Source organism: Macrosteles quadrilineatus, unplaced genomic scaffold (genome assembly GCF_028750875.1).
Source record: "Macrosteles quadrilineatus isolate MER2022 unplaced genomic scaffold, UCM_ALF_1.0 Scaffold_9__3_contigs__length_116548681, whole genome shotgun sequence".
Lineage (NCBI taxonomy): Eukaryota > Metazoa > Arthropoda > Insecta > Hemiptera > Cicadellidae > Macrosteles > Macrosteles quadrilineatus.
In genome coordinates this window covers 14874139-14894603 of record NW_026542602.1, presented here as the reverse complement: position 1 = coordinate 14894603, position 20465 = coordinate 14874139, and the positions used below count along the sequence as shown (strand labels likewise).

The 20465-nt window shown below is 32.1% G+C and overlaps 1 protein-coding gene and 1 long non-coding RNA gene across 2 annotated transcripts; one reads left to right on the top strand and one right to left on the bottom strand.

Moving 5' to 3' along the window:
* Positions 1 to 9515: 9515 nt before the first annotated feature.
* Positions 9516 to 11084, top strand: LOC129002093 (uncharacterized). Its single transcript, XR_008491535.1, has 2 exons — positions 9516 to 9550; positions 10821 to 11084. It is a non-coding gene; the product is annotated as an uncharacterized LOC129002093 (long non-coding RNA).
* Positions 11085 to 12008: 924 nt separating this feature from the next.
* Positions 12009 to 15533, bottom strand: LOC129004384 (adhesive plaque matrix protein-like). Its single transcript, XM_054432954.1, has 3 exons — positions 15496 to 15533; positions 12335 to 12675; positions 12009 to 12286 (listed from the first exon to the last, which is right to left on the bottom strand). The coding sequence occupies exons 1-3, from the start codon at positions 15505 to 15507 to the stop codon at positions 12127 to 12129; spliced, it is 513 nt and encodes a 170-aa protein (XP_054288929.1). The 5' UTR covers positions 15508 to 15533; the 3' UTR covers positions 12009 to 12126.
* Positions 15534 to 20465: the final 4932 nt, after the last annotated feature.

Genomic DNA, 20465 nt, shown 5'->3' with positions numbered 1-20465 from the left:
AGTTTTAAAACATTTGTATAACAATCATGTTGGTAATGACGTTTCATTTAACAAATTTAGTGATCTCTTCCTCTAAAGTTGGAATACAACTAAATATGGTTTTTTCATAATAGAAATGGAAAGGCTAAATAATAATGGCAAATATAGATTTATGTTTGATCAATTTTATAATGACTAAGAGCAAGAGTACTGATGTCATCTTCCAGAATAAGCCTCTTGTTATCATCAAAAGATAGTAATTTCTTATTCATTGTGTTTTTAACATTTTTGCACACCTAAAATTGTTTAAGTCCATAATATAGTTTTAAAATGCTTGTATCTTGAAAACGGCTTGAGATACGACAAAACCGTTGAAATTCTGGCACACATAGTGGGTGTCAACTTTTGATTATAAACAATAATCTATCTATATCTATCTATTATAAAGAAGAGGTGGTGTCTGTGTGTTTGTATGAGCTAATCTCAAAAACTACTGAACCTACTGGGCTCAAATTGCACACAAATGAAGCTACAGTTCCGAGGATACATATAGAACTATTCCCGCTTCGATATTGTCCTAGGGCTCTGCCCCTTGGGCATTCAAAAATTTGAGGTGGGAGATTTAAAAGTAAATATTGATTGATGGTATCCATGGTAACAAAGAAAAAACCTGCAAAGTTTAAAAATGTAAACATGCAGAACTAACTGTCAAATGAATTTTGATTTCACAATTCCACACAGCTGGTTCAAACATATTAAATACTGCACGAATATTAGAACAGAGAGGGTAAGGATAATAAATTTTAAATAATGATGTCACTAGCCCGAATGTAAAAATTATTCAACAGATTCTTTCAGTTACTTCATTTGTTTATGTTTATGATCTATTATTTTGAGTTTGTATTAATATTTGTGAAATGCTGTAATAATATTTTACAGGGAATAATTCGTTGTAAAATAAATCATTCATGGATATAAGAAATAATTAAGATTCTATAATCATTGCCAGGCCATTATCCTGAGTTTTATGAGGTTTATTTTTTGATTTATTTCTGTGTAAACAGCAATATAATCCCCCTGTCGCAACAAGTCTATGGACTGAGTGAATTTCCATTTTCCTGATTATAATTTCACTAAAATATTGTTGTAGAAAATTACCCTATTTTCCATATTTATTTATATTTTCCAATTTTTTTTCTATTTTTCGGTTTGTAACTGTTGTGATAGTTTTTTTATGTTTACAGTGCAAACAATTAAAAACGTTCTTTTACTGTACCTTAAAATCTATTATTGGTTTTGTATCGTAGGTAGCCTAAATAAGTATGAACGGTATTAGTTAACCAAAACGTACTATTATCGAGTTAAGTTATACAGTTATATTTTGTTTCTGAATTAAATAGTAGGAGTGATACCATTTGGCATTTTCAAAGAACCAACATTGTCTCTTTTGCATGTGACAAACACATACTTAAGCAAATACTAAACCGATAAGGTTGAAATTTGGTGTGATGATAGCTGACATTCCCGATTAATATATAGACTTATTCTTACCTCAAAAACACTTTCAGGATCTGCCCCAGTAGCTCTGGCTCTGGATTTTCTCATGTTAGCCTTATGAGTATTCATATTAAGGGAATAAAAGAATTTTGTCAGCCGTTTCAACTGTACATGTTGGTTCTATGATATTAAATAGCATTACAAGTAAGGCTTACCAACAGGGTGCAGCACTATTATGTTTTTTGCATTTATTACAACAGCTAATTTGAACCAACTAGCAACAAAAAGTTGTGGTACACAATTAAAACTTTACTTTTTCCATGGTTTAGGTGCAGTGGTAGAAAATTAGGGCTATGGTAGATGTGTGCTACACTATAGGATACCGTATAAATTTAAAGACCAAATTTGCTTAAACCGTGTCCTCTCCCGTAACTGCAATAAGCATTTTATACTTCTATGCCAACCCCGTACGAAGGACGGGTACTCTGCTAGTACAACATAAAAAAATCTAAAATTCCAAATATATTTTAACATTATTTGATATGGGTACAAATAAAAGTTACTATGAAAAATCTTCAAAGTCTAGACTTTTTGACATTTTTGCACACCTCGAAATTTTCTAAGTCCGTAAAACTGTTAAAACGCTTATATCTCGAAAACGGCTTGAGATACGGCAAAATGGTTGAAATTGTGGCACACATAGTGGGTGTCAACTTTTGATTTTAAACAATATTACAACATAAAAATATCAAAAATCCAAAAAAAATTAACATTATTTTATATGGGCGCAATTACAGTTATCACAAAGATTTTCAAAGGGAAGGCTCTTTTGACATTTTTACACACCTCGAAGTTTTTTAAGTGTACATAATATTATTTTAAAATAGTTATATCTTGAAAACTATTTGAGATATGCAAAATGGTTAAAAGCCCAGCATTAAATATATTTTAACTTTAATAGATACATTTTCTAAAAAAGCTTATGCTGCTCCACTAAAGAATAAGACAGGGTTAGTAGTTACAGAAGCCATTCTACCAAAGGTGGTTAGAAACATTCAATCTGACAATGGAAAATAATATTTCAATCAATATTTCAGCAAACTAAATATTAATCACTATCACACTTTTTCTGCAACTAAGACTACAATTGTAGAGAGGTTTCAGAGAACTTTAAAGAATTAGTTATATAGGGAATTTAGTGCTCAGGGAAGTTATAAATGGTTGGATTTACTTCCAAAGTTAATTCGGAAATATAATAATAAGGTGCATAGATCTATAGGAATAAAGCCTAACCAAGTGAGTATTAAGAATAGTAAATATGTGCATGAGAGGTTGACTTCTAAAGTAGTGCAAGTTAAAAAGCCAAGATATAAGGTAGGTGATAGCATAAGGATATCCAAGAATAAACATGTTTTTAGTAAAGGATATACCCCGAATTTAACAGGGGAGCTATTTATAATAGCAGAAGTTAAGAATACAAAGCCTGTGACTTATATCTTGAAAGATGAAAATGGTAATATAATCAGAGGAGGATTCTATACAGAGGAGTTGTTAAAGACCAAGTATAAAGACATGTATTTTGTAGAGAAGATAATTAGGAGAAAGGGTGATTTATTGTATGTCAAATGGCTTGGGTTCCCAAGTAGCCAGAACTCATGGATTTCCGCAAAGGATGTCCAAGGGAGCGCACCATGAGCCGGGAGCGCGCCCGAGTTCGCGTACAAACCTCGATTGATTTTGTGAATGGATGTGGATTTGAAATGGTAATGGAGTTGTACAATGGTATTGAACATTAATATAGGCTTGTATTGGCCGAGAGCTGGATTTTTAAAAAAGTGGTCAAAAAAAGGTCACCATGTTATTCTTATGGGGAAAACGTGCCTAAAGTGGCTTCATATTCTGGGTTCGCCACTACTATTAAGTGCACAGTTTATGATTTAACAAGGACTCAGAAAAGATACTGTGTGATAAAGTTCCAAAAAGTGTTATTTTTAATGCACACACAGTACAAAAACATAGCCATAGAATATGACTGGGACGGGTGGCGTCGTCCTGTAATCCAGCTACTAGGAGGTCATGGATTGTGGATATTTATAGGCATGCACTGTGGATGCGATACTCCCTGGTGTAGATTAACGTCCGCACGGGTGAACTACGATTATTCGCAGTACTATCCTGATAATTAGACCAATTCGTATATACCAAGGAAAAAAGTGGTTCGGATTCCACTATAAACTGTAGGTCTCTTAGTCAACATTAGCTGAATGGGCTATTAATTAACAGCTGTGTCTAAGGAATATGTCGGCCTTAGTCACTAACAAGCCTACAAGATCGCGCCACTCATCATACACTCATCTCCATTCATACTTGGCTTAAAATACCTACTTTGTATGGTCGCCATTTCAAAGAAAAGTATAAAGTATAAGTAAGTATAATATAATATCTACTTATTTCAATATAATCTCATATAGACTAATAATTAAAATTTTAATTTTGGGTTAAAATCCTCAATTTCTTTTTAGGGACGACAACACATACATATTGTTTATGTTAATGTTCGTTTCTGTGGGTTTTGTGGATACGTTGAACTATATCTTATCTAGGTCTACATTCAATACCTTCAACGTATCTTAAGTAATATAATAAGTGTCGAAATATCTGAATTATTATTTAAAAAAACTACAAATCACTAAATAGATTTTTTGTTTGTGGGTCCTTCAGAATGTTAGATAATTTTGAAGGATTTTTCCAACACTTTAGCGAACAAAAAATGTAATTATAATCCAATACATTTAAATATTTTTGTAACCAACGTCTTAAAATTCTCTCAACATACTGCATAAAATACATAAACTGTATTTAAGACAATATCTGAATGTATAGACATTAGTTCAAATTATTTGCATGTCTTAATGATTACTGCAATTTCCGATCATTAGACCTAAAATGTGAATAAATTCAAGTATGGTTATTTCCTTTCAGGAGTCTAGAGAAGAAAAATCAACAAATTAAAACAATAGGTTTTATTTAAGTTGAACTTATTATTTAAAAATGTTCATAATGGTGGTGGTGTGGTTCTTCGTGATGGTGTTCGTAATGATGGATGACGGGGATCTTGATGGGTATCTGATGGCCAACATGGAGGTTGTAGTTCTGGTAGGACTTGGCAGGCTCGTGATGCTCATAGTGATGCTCGTGATGGCCGTACTCCTGGGCTGTGATGGCGACGACCATCAGGGCCAAAGTGAGGAAGATAACCAAGTTTCGGCTCTATTAATTAAATCAAGGATAATTTACCGTGTTAAACGATTACCAAGAGGTTTATTTACTTATTCTGCTAAGCCGTACATGTTTACTATCTACATAAGAGAAGTACAGACTAATTATTTTAGGAACGAAAATAAAACAGATTTATATCTAAATAGGTTTTTTATTTGGTTGAAAATGTTCTAGCATTTTTAACGCATGGATTTATTCATAGTTTTTTAAGATTACCGAGTCTGTCACATAAGAGAACAAACAATAAGACTTTAGCTGCTTGTGTCTCAAAAAGGAATAGGAAATAAAAGTAAAAGATTATTACAATTTTGGTTTTATATTTATTATAAAAACTTGTTCGGTTAAAACTATTAAAATTGAATAATTTTTGGAATTTAACATTGAATCGTTTGGAAAATCAGGACAGTCATGCATAATAATCTCTGGTGCTCTGAAGTCTAAGTAAAACCCCATTAATAAATATCAACTAGGTAAAGGAGTTTCCACGTTGTGTTGGATAAAATCTATTTCGTTAGTTTATCAATCACAAAGATTATCTTAAGGCCTTACTAAAAGGATTAAAAAAGCTTCCTTTGAAATATAAATAAAGTAAACTGAACGAACAGAAACAAAATATCGAATATAAATTGTCTTATCCTAAGCTTCTATCGTATATTATCTTAGTTTTTTTGTGACCAAAGGTAGCGTCTATATATTTATTTAGTGTCTACGTCTATATATTTAGAGTTCAGGATATAATTCTGCAAATAACTCAGGATTTTCAGCTATGTGATAATATGTTGACCTTATGGACTGAAAGCCCTAAATTGTAGCTTCTAGTAGTAAATAAAAATTATTGATTTCTGAGGTGATGAAAAATTCTCGAAATTGGAGAATACCTTTACAAAAGTGATATATTTAAATTGATGATAGTAATATACTAAAGCTCGCCCCGTGGTCGAAAACTGGACAAAAAGTGTGTATTGCGCAAACTTCTTTATTTTTACCCTACGCTGTAAATAAAACATGTGATTGGAATTTCTTCATTTGTTTTTATTTTCTGTAAATATTTTGTTGTTATTTCGTCACCAACATGGCAACGCATAAGGCCCCTGTAATTTTTTTTATTTAAATTTTTGTCTTCTTATTATTGAGGTTAAGTCATATTTTAATTTATTTAATTTATTTTTATGTATATTTATGTGGATCCTGCACATCTACAGGCAAATATTTTTCTTGCGTTAAACTTATATTTTCCCTGCGATGCCCAGGAGCAGAAAAGGTTTTCAATAAACATGCTTGTCCATTAACATATAGAATTAGCCCCGTGTTAAATCTCCATCAGAAAACATTGATTTCCATTTTTAACCCAATTATCATAAATATTTTCAAAATACAAATAAAACTTACGCATATAGGACCGATAACCTTTCTTTTGCTACAACCCGTGTGTAGTTCGGTCCAGTAGTATGGTCAGGCTAGCTGTCATAAGTATTGCAAATGTTTTTTAATATATAAGATGTAATCAACTTTTAACTTAGGTCTACAATGGAAACTCCATGTACAATTTCGAAACTTAAATTTATTAATTATAATACAAAACTGATAGTAAAGAAAAGAAAGGGGGTTCACAATAAATTGTACAAACAGTGGGAGATGAATTTACTTTAAAACTTTAGGCTAGGCCTATTACAATGGTTTTAATTATTTAAGTTCAATGTTATAATTTACTGTAAGGATCTTAATCTCAGGTTGGGTGATCGAGCGGCATTTGAATTTAATCTTGTGATATAAGCCTAATTAAATTTTGTTTTAAAATATAAAGTATGTTCGAATTATAGATTGGTTGAATTAATAATAATTTTGAATAAGTTAAGCTTCTATTAGTTCTTGACTTTGAGTATAAATGTCCAAAGGTTTTAAAAAAGGTTTTAATGGCTTCCAAAGGGGAAAATGTCTATTGGAGTTATCTCACCAAAATTGATGTCTTCTTTGAAGTTAAGTTCTTGATGTTATAAATTATGAATGTTCGTCACAAGGATGGTTCTTCTTTCAACAAATTTCACTAATTTTGTCCGAATAATGTACTTTTTTTATAAAATTTTAATATTAAATATGTAGTGTCTAATTTGCATCTTCATACTATCTTGGCTCTATTGGAAGTGATGATGGTCTGATGTATTGTTGCACTCACATATGTCAATGCCGACTTAATAATATAAAATTATAGGCCACTGTTCACAAATATATTATAACAAATCTCATTTGTTAGAGAGCTAAATTATAATTTTGAAAAGTTATTTAAATAAATTTATGTTGAATTTGAAGCAATTTTGTTACAAAAGTTATAGGCTATTATATATTTACATGATATTAGGTTATTTGAAAATTTCTATATTATTGTATTAAATTGATTACCTATTGGTCTGCTTGGTCAATTAATTACTATATATGGTTTGAAAAGGGATTAACGTTTAGATAAAATGAAAACATATGGTGGAAATTAAATTATTCTATAAAAAAATATTGGTGAAAATATTGAATTGTTACAAAGATTTGTATACTAATAAACTTACTCGATTAGTCATTGATTCCAAAAATACAAAACTAATAATAACTTTATATTAAAATTTAAATGATGTACTTACAATGTTGACCATGTTGTATGGTGTATGTGGTAGAGATGGTGTTATGATAATGTACTTGGTGTACACCACGAGTCATGGTTGACTTGACAGCAACATGCAATTTAATCATAGACTTTCGAGTAGGGAGGAATACTTGCACCATCATCTTCTTAGTTGTGTACATAGCTATGTACACATTGGATACTACAATTGTTCATAGAGAATGAAACTATTATTAATAAGCCAAAGAGGACATATTTTTATAATTGTGTTTCTTTCATATGAGCTGTGAAAAATGTTAAACGAGCTTTAGTAATCAGCACCATCACATAAACTTCCCACGATTTTTGTAAGTTTATGGGTTTACTAAGGATGACGATGGTAAAATTCCCTATTGCAGTGTGTGGTTGATTTAGCGTATCTAACACTGACTTTAAAAAATAATTGATGAAAATTTCCATGAAATCGTTAATTTTACAAAATATTTGCAAGAGATGTAAAGCTAGTAAATGTTGTATTGCTTAGTATTCACTGACAGGTCCTAACCCTTAATGAATATGAAATGCACTTTAAACCATGTTTCATGATGCATTATTGTTTATATAGGCTACTGCTAATGACTCAATTATTGCAACCAACTAATCAATATACAGTATCTAGTTCACTAAGTCTGGATAGGTTAATGATCCTTTTTCCTGCTCAAGTTGTGTGACTCATTTACAGCGAAGTTGGGTATCGATGAAGCTTAAAATTACCTAGCATAACAAATATTTATGAACGTTTTTTATAACGGTACCATGTTTATAATGTGTTTAACGTTCATGGTAGTAGGGAAGTTAAAAAATAATGTGAACCTAAAAAAATAATGTAATGTCCTATTGCATGTATATCAATATCATTTTCCGACAGTATCTTTTAGCCACGGTAATTAGAAAAGGAAACAGTATAGACGATCAACAAAATCTGGATCTTATACTAGTAACAGTAGCATGTGGCTTAAAATGTTTTTGACGTTCAATATAAGTAAAAATACCAACATGTTATATTACTTTTGGGTGAGTGACTTCATTTGTTTACGTTAAAGAACCATATAATTATCTGATCTAATATTCGTGATATAAATAGGTATCTCTATGCGTGTTTTCGTTATTCGTTGCGGGTTTAACATATCATTCAAATATACAGGGTGTCCCGAAACAATCTACCAATATTTTAGGGCTTTGCTCCTGGGTAAGAAACATGTCTAAATATCATATTTAAACTGTCCGGAAGTCCTTAGATACTCACACAGCCGCACTTTGTTTTTAACAGTTATACATTTTTTCTAAGAAATGGTTAATTATACGAAATGGAAACTTTGCACAAACATTTATGACAACTAGACAAAGTTACCCAAAAATTATGACGATTTTTCAAATTCATAAAACAAAATGGCAGCCATTTAAAATTTTGTTTCTTAAATAACTCAAAAACAGTTGATTTTATAAAAATTTTAAATGACCGCCATTTTGTTTTATGAATTCGAAAATCGTCATAAATTTTTGGTAGCTTTGTCTAGTTGTCATAAATGTTTGTGCAAAGTTTCCATTTCGTATGTTAAACCATTCTTTAGAAAAAAAAAATAACTGAAAAAAACAAAATGGTGAATGTGTGAGTAACTAAGGACTTCCGGACAATTTAAATATGATATTTAGACATGTTTCTTACCCAGGAGCAATGCCCTAAAATATTGGTAAATAGTTCCGGGACACCCTGTATATCATGAACAATAATATTCATTAACCATCATATTTTCTAAAGCTTATATTTCTAAAACCAATCTGGTAATAATACGATTCAATAAAAAAGACGTGTTTGCATGATTTTCAACTTGTAATTCAACAGAAAGGTCTTTATACTTTATCACTATGTTACACAGTGTATGTAAGCCAACCTATTCCTCAATCTGTACATTGGCCGGGGTAATAATATCGTCTCGTTCACTTTCAGTTCCTGCCTGTTTAATACTTCCAGTCATTAGCTTGCGATCATAACGGGTGTCTCACTTGAGATAACGATGTGTGGAGAAAATCCGTGATGTAAGGGTAGGAAGTGCCTCAGAGCGTGGCCCACAGTATATATTATCCTGCTCTGGAGTCTCAAAATAGTTCAGTGCGAGCAGCTGTATAGGATCCAACATGTGCAAAATTGTGAGTACTTTTCTTCATGAATATTACGTTAATAATTTGCAGAAAAACTCATTATTTATCTTCAAACATAAATATATGTGTTGCATGTTTGAGTTTTAGCAAACTACAAGTCGTAGCATTTTCCAAATTATGAAGAGCATAAGTGAAAACTATTAGATAGGGAGAAATTCAATATAAAATATTTAATTTTGTTGATCTACATTATGAAATCACCATAGTTTTAAGTAACTTATTAGACAACTTTTCCTATGATCCCAGTATCTTGTCACAATAATTCTCCTAGCTCTTGGTAAACTAAAGCCATAGATTTTAACACTCCTATCGTCCAGACAGCCACTTTTAGTTGCAGAATCATGCGTGTTCTCATTGTGTACTGAGCGGTACTTATTGTATAAAGGTTTAATAAATATTAATCCTCTTAATTTGCAAAGAAAAATAGTCCCGAATAATAAACAAATGATCGCGTTTGTATTGATTGGCTTGTGTAGATTATAATATAACATTGCATTATTTCATTACATAAAATACTCTTTCATGACCATTTAAACATTAAGGTGACGTGTAAAAATATTACGGTAATTTCAATTTGAATGTATTACTGCGTTGGCGGACTAATACATGTTGAATCTAAATAATAGTAATAGCGGTTTGGGTTGTCTTGATGTAGATTTGTAGATGATCATGGTTTAATTTTTTTGTCATTTAAAGTAGCTTTAAAGATTGCCTCGGTTCATTACACTTTTGATGACGTCAAAGAGAGACCCTTTATGGCGTGATGATTTTATGTAGTGGTGAGATTAGTTACACTAATAACTATCTCCTTAAATAAAATTAGAGTTTTTAAATTGGAGTTAAAATTAAGTAAAATTAAACAGATCAAGTCTAACTAACTGTAAATATTCATGGTGTGTATTTGGAGGGTTTAGATTAATAAGGGCACATTTTAAGCTATTCGTACAAATGGTCCATGCAGTTTTAGTAGCCACTACTTTGCCTTTATGCTTTTGACGTCATAGTTCAAATAGATTTTTAGTGTTAAACTAGTGTTTTTGTTTTATATAAATATATCACATTATTTTTTAACCCCTAAAATGTTTTCAAATGTGCTCGGGATCAAACTTGGCCTTCTCGTTTCATAATATAATGGTACGATTCATAGTCAAGAGTACCAAAAAATTTGTCAAGAGCTTTAATACTAATAATGCCTAAATACACGAAAAATGTAAGTAAATATGTTGAACAAATTGCTAATATACTCAATTTATGCCAGATCCTCCTCACTTTGGCCCTAATGGTTGTCGCCATCACAGCCCAGGAGTACGGCCATCACGAGCATCATGAGCATCATCACGAGCCTGCAGAGTCTTACCAGAACTACAACCTCCACGTAGGCCATCAGGAGGTCATCAAGATCCCCGTCATCAGTCATCATCATGGTCATCACGAAGAACCTCATCACCATGAGCATGGCTCATACTAACTGTGATTTTTAATTTTTCTTTTATTTTGTAAATACAATAGTTTTCCCCTTTTCCTTAAACTGTTTTTCTTACTCTGTCAGTGAATCATTTCATAGTTAGTAAATAGTTAGCAATATATAATTACTGCCTATGATTAAAAATTTGATTCTTACGTCATATTAAACAGCAAGTTTTAAAAACACCAAGGTGGTTTGGAGTAATAAATAGCTATGTAGAGATTGCTAGACTACCTGGATATCGTGTTTGTTTTATACATTATATATCACAGCTAATATTTCCACACATAAAAAAACTTTAAAGAAAAAAAACAATTCTGTGGAAAAAGGTTTGAAAAATAGCAATCAACCTAATAAATCTTACTAATATTATAAATCCGAAAATTTGTGAGTTTGTGTGTGTGTGTGTGTTGCTCAATCACGCATAAACTACTGGATGGATTGGGCTGAAATTTGGCATGATGATAGCTCACATTCCCGATTAACATTAAAGCATATTCTTATCTCAAAAATCCTTTCGGGCTCCGCCCCAGTGGCTCTGTAGTTCCCCATGTTAACCTTATGATTTTTCATATTTAAAGGAATTAATGAATCTTAACAGCTGTTTCAATTAAACAAGTTGGTTCTGTTCTATGATGTTCAATAGCATCAAAGTTATAAGGATTACCAACAGGGTGCAGCACTATTATTTTTTTTTAATTTATGACAACAGCTAATTTGCAACCAAAAGGTGAGTGAGCGTAGCGAACGAACTTCAACCTGGAGGTGAGTTAGCGTAGCGAACGAGCTAACCTGAAGGCAAGTGAGCGCAGCGAACGAGCTCCAACCTAAAGGTGAGTGAGCGTAGCGAACGAACTTCAACCAGGACTTGAATGAGCCATGCGAATACTTATGAAGTTAAACGGGGTGAAGCCCGCGGGTACAGCTAGTATAAATTAAATATACAGAAGTCTTTATGGAAACGTCAAATAATACACTATAAACAGTAATAGATTTTTTAATTTGAATTGAATGATACAGGCTGTGAATTTTTAAGGAACTTTCTCGAGTTTGGATGAAATAAATAACATGAAGGTAAGAGAATTAACAATCAATATGTCTAATACTTGTACTTAGGTTCATAAGCTTCATACTTCGGCTCGTATTTGGGCTCGTATTTAATTTCATACTTGGGTTCCTCATATTTGAATTCATATTTGGGCTCATACTTAGGCTCGTATTTTGGCTCATAAATTTCATACTTGGGCTCTTCATACTTGAATTCATATTTAGGTCCGTACTTGGGTTCGTAGCTCACTTCATACTTGGGTTCTTCGTACTTGTAAGACTTAGGTTCGTATTTAGGCTCGTATTTGGGCTCGTACTTGGGTTCGTATTTGGGCTCGTACTTGGGTTCGTATTTGGGCTCGTACTTCTCATACTTTGGCTCCTCATACTTGGGCTTGTACTCGTATTTCTCTTTGTACACGACTGGCACCTTGATGGGTATACTGTGAGACTCCATGTGGAAGCTCGCGTAGCTCTTGGCGCCTCCATATTCCTTGGGCTCGTACTTAGGCTCGTACTTGGGCTCGTACTTGGGCTCGTACTTGGGCTCATACCCATAGGACGCGGCCGAGGCGACGGCCACCAGGGCGGAGAAAACTACCTGGAAAAGTGCAAACTTCTTTAAAACCCAAGAAAAGTCATTTCAAAACAGAGCTATAAATTTCAACAAATGTATATTTGACACTTGTATAAAATTAAGTAGTTATCACATTATAAACTTGTTTTTAAATTATTTTATGTAACCTGTCGGTTATTATATTAAGGGGATTATACAGTAGCTACCTTATAGCATCAATCAGGGTAAGCTATTGAATTCCAGGCTGGGTAAAAAACGGTTAATACTAGTCAAAATTTCCTGACTTTTATACGGTACGTGAAAATGGTTATTCACATTGAAAAAAAAAAAAAACACTGAAATACTTATAAACCAGTAATTATCTGCTATTATAAACAACTGCAGGTGTAAAGCATGAGTTGTAAATTTATATGTGTTGTGTTGTCATTTTTAGTGTGTTACAATAAAAGTGTCTTGAATTATTCCAATTAAAAACTATGCATTATTGGGGCAAGTTTTATTTTAGTAAAATAAGAAGATATTCAGTGCAAAACTATGAACTCACTAGCTACTTACATGTTACATTAACCATTATTAGTAGATAGAATGCCGAAATAATAATAAATCGTTAGAAAGCTACCAATAAAGTTATCAAACAAAGAAAATGCTATAATGTTTGTTTCTAGTATTTTTTGTCAACAGAATTTTTTTGTTAAATTTAACATACTCCATTTGAATTTTGTTATTTTAAGACGTGTACAGTTAAAAATTGAACTTCAATGTAAACCTCATCGTAGTGTGTATATAGCCAAAGGCTTTACATACGGTAAGTAATATCTCAGAACTTTGCTCAAGTATCTAAGTTAGAGGATCAGTGACCGCTGTAACCTTGACAATCAGCTGATCCTTGGCAGCTCTCCAGAGGAACAGCTGATCGAGTAACCGGTTGTGAGCGGAACCGGTACCTTGTAACGTTATATAACCAGTAACCACCGTGTTACCTCTCACTAGGTCAACTACACCACGCTCACTAACCAACCACACCACTTGCACTTTCAATGCGTTCAATCAGGTCACTTTTTATATTTTTGTCTATGCCTATTTAGTTTCGTATTGCCTAATTGTTTAAACAACAAATCCCAGAAATGGAAATAATAGTGATTTTTTACCGGTTGTTAAAGAATCGTAACCGCGGCCGTGGTTTGTCTAGAAACCATAACAGTAAAATAAACTGATTTAGCGAGGGGGAATTATTCATTCCCGCTCTAGAGTGGAAATGAGCTACTTTGCGTACTGTTTACAGCTGTGGTAATGTGATGATTTCCATTAAAAAAATAAGTTCTTTATTATGATAGCGATTTTGTTAAATGAATGGTGTTTTAGAGGAAACGTTACAATTCAAAATAGTGACACAAAATACATTGAACCAAAAATATGTTTTAAATGTTTAATTATAGGTTTGTCTCTTATTCGTAACATCTGTCAGTGGTCTGGAAATTATTTAGTTATATGATAAAGGCCTCTACGAGATAAACTTAACAATATAACTGTATGACGGCTAAAATATAGTATTTTTTGTGTTAGCACTTTGAATCACTTAAAGAAATCCACCAAATTTTTATTACATACAAAATTTAATATTTTCCTTAAAAATACCACTCTGTAGGACTTTAATACTGATGGAAACTTACTTGAAAGTCTTAAGTTCATAACCTTACTCCAGATTATAAAAATAAAGTATACAAATTAAATTGTTTGAGTTCTTTATCATTCAAATACAAAATTAAAAGGTTTATGTTTAAGAACTGTTCATATTATTTTAAATAAAATTTTATTTTTCAAAGTAAGAAATGTTCTATCATGCCTCATTGTGAGGCATTTTTAAAAACAAATTAATTTGCCAAACAAATTTTACAAACTGTGGACGATTTACAGTTATTTTGTAACGGTAACATAATACATCGTTGGTAATAAAGTATTATATTTTGATATTAAAATAATGAATTTGAAAAGTATTAAGGTATTACAAAAAGTATTACGGTAATCTTATTAATTATTAACTGTGCATTCCAGTACAAATTAATAAGGTAATAAGGTAATGTTCGGTATATAAGTGGAGTGACTTTTATTGTACTGTATTTAGCAATCAACACATTTGACTCATTAGGTCAACTTGAAACCTAATATAATAAATTAAACCTGACTATCGTGGACTAGAAAACAAACTAAAATTTAAACTAAATAGAATAGAATAGAAATATAATTTACTGGAACTAGAAACCAACTAAATATTGCTTGGTTTTATGGATACTAGGTTATTCCCAAGTATCCTGAAACCACGTAGCTTCAAGTTTATTGAAAGAGTATTTACAGGCTTTCAACTTTTTTTGTAAAACCCAAAACAAACGCAGGGAGGTTTCTCGTTATTAGGATTAGCCAGAGATAAATTTTGCAAATTAAATGAAATGTGTAAAATAAATAGAATACAAATAAGCGTCTTTGCTGAGGCGACTTTACGTAGTCCTTACAGTTAACCTGTTACTATATTATAATGACAAACCATATCATCGGATATTAAAGTGATCACTCTTAACACTTAGTGAAAATAAGCCAATCTGCAGGAGCTCCATAATTTATGGCTTATTGTGACAAAACTACAACGATTCAAATCAAATATTTAGTTTTACCTAATAAACTCAATAAAGAAGAAAATATTGACTATTAAACAAACTATACTACATAGATAACAATGATACATGTATTCCTAAATTAATCCGATAACCGGTTTATCTATAATTATCAGTATATATCTTACAAAAAATATAAAAGTGAACAATCAAATCTTATTCTACAACAGATACTTACAAGACTGTTCATGATGCAAGAATGATTGTGTTGATCGGAGTGATACCCTTATATACTGACATAAGGTCGTGTACTTTCAGATGGAATCACTTTTTCTACAATTAGCGGTTGAGGCGAAAGGAGATAGGTTTAGGAACGTTAACGGACAACATGATTAAAATACTTTAAGGCATCGTCACTCTGAGAGTAGAGCAGAGTCTAAACCAGTGACGCACCGACCAGTCTGCATGTGGTGGTCGGTGAGAAAAGTTGTACCATTCGTTGGTCTTTGAATCGAATAAATTATCACTATATTGTATTTGGTATCATTGACTGAATTGCATATCTTGTAACCAGATTGTTTATTAACCAAAGTTATTAAAGTATGGTGACACTTAAAGACAAAATGTGCTTGGATCAAACTTGATTTTTTTATGGATGTTACTAGGATATTTTGTCATTGTTATGAATTTTGTTACATTTATATACGTCTACTATATACTACCCATATGCTATATAATGTAATGATTGGTTGCTGACTTTGTACATAAACTCAGTGGGTTCTGTGGGTTTCATCAGATTATAATCCAAATTTCAATTTCCCTTTTGTTGGATGGCATGAAGAATTTCAAACGAGGTAATTTTCTGCTTCACTACAAATAAAATTATATAATTTAGGAGTAAAGGAATAAGAAATACGCAAAATGGGAACAAATTCGATTTATTTACAATTTTTAGAATGAAGAAAAAAAATGACAGATAAATTTGTTAATTAAATTAAATTTAAATTAATAATACAAGGATCAGGCAAAATGATCTTAATCATGCAGGACCAGTTGAACACAATATGTACACAATGCTCATGAGGTTTGTAGTTGCTCATGTCTATCTTCCGAAGATCGGTACGTTTCTTCAACAATAAATGCTTGTTTTCACACGCTACACTTTTTGTTTTCTTCTTTGTACTATCATTGGAGGAAGAATTGTTTCGAAATATCCCTGTAAACATTCATTTAAAATAATAGCCATAACGAATTTGATAAATATAGCAATGTATAAAAGTGCATTGCTTATTTCCGTATAGCTAGATAGTCTTGCATTTCATTTCTTCTTGTTTGCAGGCATTTCTGAGTAAACTTCTGATCATAATTGAGTGATCATGATTTTACTATGTTTAACCTTGTTTCGTACAAGTAAGCAATAAAAATCATAAGGAAGTACTACCATAAATGCTGAACTAATTAACCTGAGTCCATTATCGAGCAATAATTGTGTCCTTTCTTGGCATTTCATTGTTTTCCAAACATTTTCCACTTAATTGGGAGCTAAGTTTAAATACCCCCACCACAGCAGACTAAGTGAATTTTCATTTGCCTGATTGGATTTTCACTAAATTATCTCTTAAAAATTGCATACTTAAGTCCTATTTAAATAACATTAGTTTAACGAGTACTTTCTCAGGCTTGCTGCTGCAGGGAAGATGATAAAGTGTATTATAGTTAAATGTCAATAGCATAGGATAAAATAAATAAATGTTCCTGATATTATGAATACAACAGTTAGCTTATTCTCCATAAAAATAATGGAAATTAAAAATTAATTTATTTTCTCCTTAACCATTCATTAATATACTAAGTGCATTCAATATACCAAATTATTTGTCTTTGTAAGCTCTACAAATAAGTTAGAGAAGAACTTGTAAAATATTATGATTTTAGGGTAAAAAAATTGGGAGTAAACCATTTTTACCACATAAAATATCCTATATACCCCAGTTTCTATAGCCTGATATTCACGAAATCTTTAGAATAAAAATAGGTTTACAAGTTTATAGAAAATTTCATCAAAATCGGATAATTGATGAGTTATTGCGCTAACAGACACATATATTAAAGCATCTATATACTACGAGAATATAAATTTGAACGGATGGTGTTTTGGCCTCTAGGGACCTAAAACCGAAAAAATGGTCATGGGTTCAGGTCTTACCATGAGACCCACAGTAATATCTTATTCCCTAAATGGAAAATTCACTAAAAAGAAAGATTTTACCAAATCACCTTATTTCTTACTTCTTGATGACAACAGTTTTTAACCGATACTCACATGATATATACTGCATGAGTGATACACTGGCCACCTTGATCATGATATTGGACTTGTGAAACTCCAACGTTCCGTAGCTGAAGAATGGCTGCATCTCTTGTACTTCGAGTATTATAACGAATAATCACTCATCGCATGGGTGGATTCACTTTCTCCAAAAGCGATGATTGCATAAACAGCGATGTAACAGTGTAATGTTAACCTCATGCAGTTAAAACTTATTAATATTAACATTTTTGTGTGTATTAGTAACAATTACATTTGATTACATATTTATGTAAAATGGATACGTACTCAAAGTATATTTTGTTTTTTAACATGTCCTTTATCTATATAATACAGGAAGTTATAAGCCTACATTTTCAATTTAGAACTATAGGCTAATAATGTCATTCCTTGGAATAAAAAGCTATAAATCGTGTATTGTTTATTTCGTGGTATTAATAAATGAGATACAGTATTTCCAATTTTTATTAATGATTAAAGACCATATGTGACGTTAGTTAATCGGTATACATGGTTACAAAAAACGTGTAGACTAAACATTTGTTTTAAATTTATTATTACTCAGGTACGTTTATGATTTTAAAAAGTGAATTTAGAGGTCCATGCCAAGTATATGCATAAAAAGGACTCCAAACTGAATGAATGAAGTTTAAGCTGAAATATGTAGTATCAAGCTAAATGAATGCTTGGACTTGCTGATACTTTACCAGGACAATTAAATATATGTTGTGTATAAATCCATCGTGTAAATTAATAATATTTTATGTTTTGCACATATGAAAACATTTAGCCTTAATGCGTGAATGCACACTCTTCTCAACTAAAATTAATTCAAATAGATCGTTTACTTGATATTTAGATAGGACTTGCGTAGTAGAAGTTCCTAGGACTATTCGAAAGGAAAATGTTGGCGGTTTAAGACATATTTTTCATCTCAGAGTAAATGGCAATGGCAGCATATCCTCTGGAAATATATTCGAAATCGTTGCACGGTTAAACTTATCATTGTGGAAACTCTTTTCCCATTCTAACACATATCTCAGCAAGACACTCATAATTAGGAAACTGCAATTTCAGACCTGATTGACAGAACAGTGTCAGACAAGATTGAAAAGACTTGTCAGAAAAGAAAGCCTCCATCCCAATGCCAGTAATGATGAATTCTTTAGGCTAAACAAATCTTTTTAGCTCGTATTACATAGCTTCACGTCTGTGTTTAGAGTTCAACAAACACGGTAGACCAATGGTAGATGTTTCATCTGACAAGTTTCACATTGCTTGTTTGATAATGGCCTGTCTCCGTACTTCTTTAATGCTGATCAACGCTCAAAGCAGTATTGTATAGAAACAGGTGATTGATATTACAAATACAATTTGGATAGCAGTGTAGTGCAGTATACATTTTTAGCCAATCTGTCTGTGTTTCTTTTAGCACTTCAGAGGATAAGTAGATATTTACAAGTTCAACTGAAAACTAATGTCCCAACTGAGTAACTCACAAAGAAATTTAAAAACAGTAACTACTTAAATTACATTCCAGATCATAAAAGGGGGGGGGGTATACACTCTCGGATGCACTCATAAACTAATAATTCTATTAGTTTGTTTTAATTTCTATAATTTTGAGTTCATCCAAAGAGAACATTATTAACACCTTTCATAGCTCACACAGAAATTTGAAAACAGTAACTGCTTAAATTACATTCCAAATCATAAAAGGGGAGTAGTACACTCTCGACCGCACTCATGAACTAACAATACTATTCGTTTGTTGTAAATTCTATCATTTTGAGTTCATCCAAGAGGTGAAACATTATTAACACCTTTCATAGCTCACACTGAAAGTTGAACCAAGTAACTGTTTAAAGTACATTCCAGGTCATAAAAGGGGCAGTAATACTACGAACTGATGCTCAATATTGTATGCAAACATATGCGTATTTCCTAATGCACCATGAAACCCACAAACTGTATCGCGTGGATAGCTGCTTAATAAGTACCCAGTGATCTGTTGACTGTTGAGTATTTCTGCAACATCTCGTGATCGTCTGCACTGCATGTTGCGTCATCGTGGACCAGTTGTAGTGGCCCGAGGTGACAGTTAATGTGGGGCTCTTATCACTGTTTGATTGGCTGATAGCTATCACTCCATGACATAACACAGCTGTTCACTTCTACCTTTGTGGTAATGTCACCGTGATAATGAGATAAGAGGAATGCTGTTTCTAACAATAGAGGTTCAGTGAATTCACTAATATGAGTTGTATTTTTTAAAGAATTTGGACCGGTATTGTTGATTAGTATGCTTCTAGTGTCTAGTGGCCGTCCAGTGGTCGAAAACTCGATCAAAAATATTTAATGTACATACGTCTCTATTTTAACCTCCCGCTGTAAATAAAACATGTGATTTGCAATTTCTTCCATTTGTTTTGAATTTCTGTTTATATTTTGTTGTTATTTCATCACCAGCATGGCGACCCATAATGCCCATGTAAACTTTTTTTCAATTTCAAATTAATTTTTTGTGTTTATTGGTGAGCCTATTTTAATTTATAAATGGGATCTGCACATCTACAGGAAAATCTTTCTAAAAGTATGCGTAGATTTTCCCTGCCATGCACACGAGCTGAGAAAAAAGGTTTTAAAGAAACACGCTTGCCTATTAATATAGTAAAGATATTCCGACAAAAAAGCAGCTGACCAAAGTTCAATCACCAGCTGGATTATTCATTCATCGACGACGACCCTTTGTGTAGAGTTAATGGAAGTAAATTTATATCTCGCTCTTCCTATTTTATTACAATTAAGGGCAATCCGGATGCATTATGAGAAATAGTTTAAGGGTGAAATGCAACCCTTAAGCTTAAAATAACTTACTT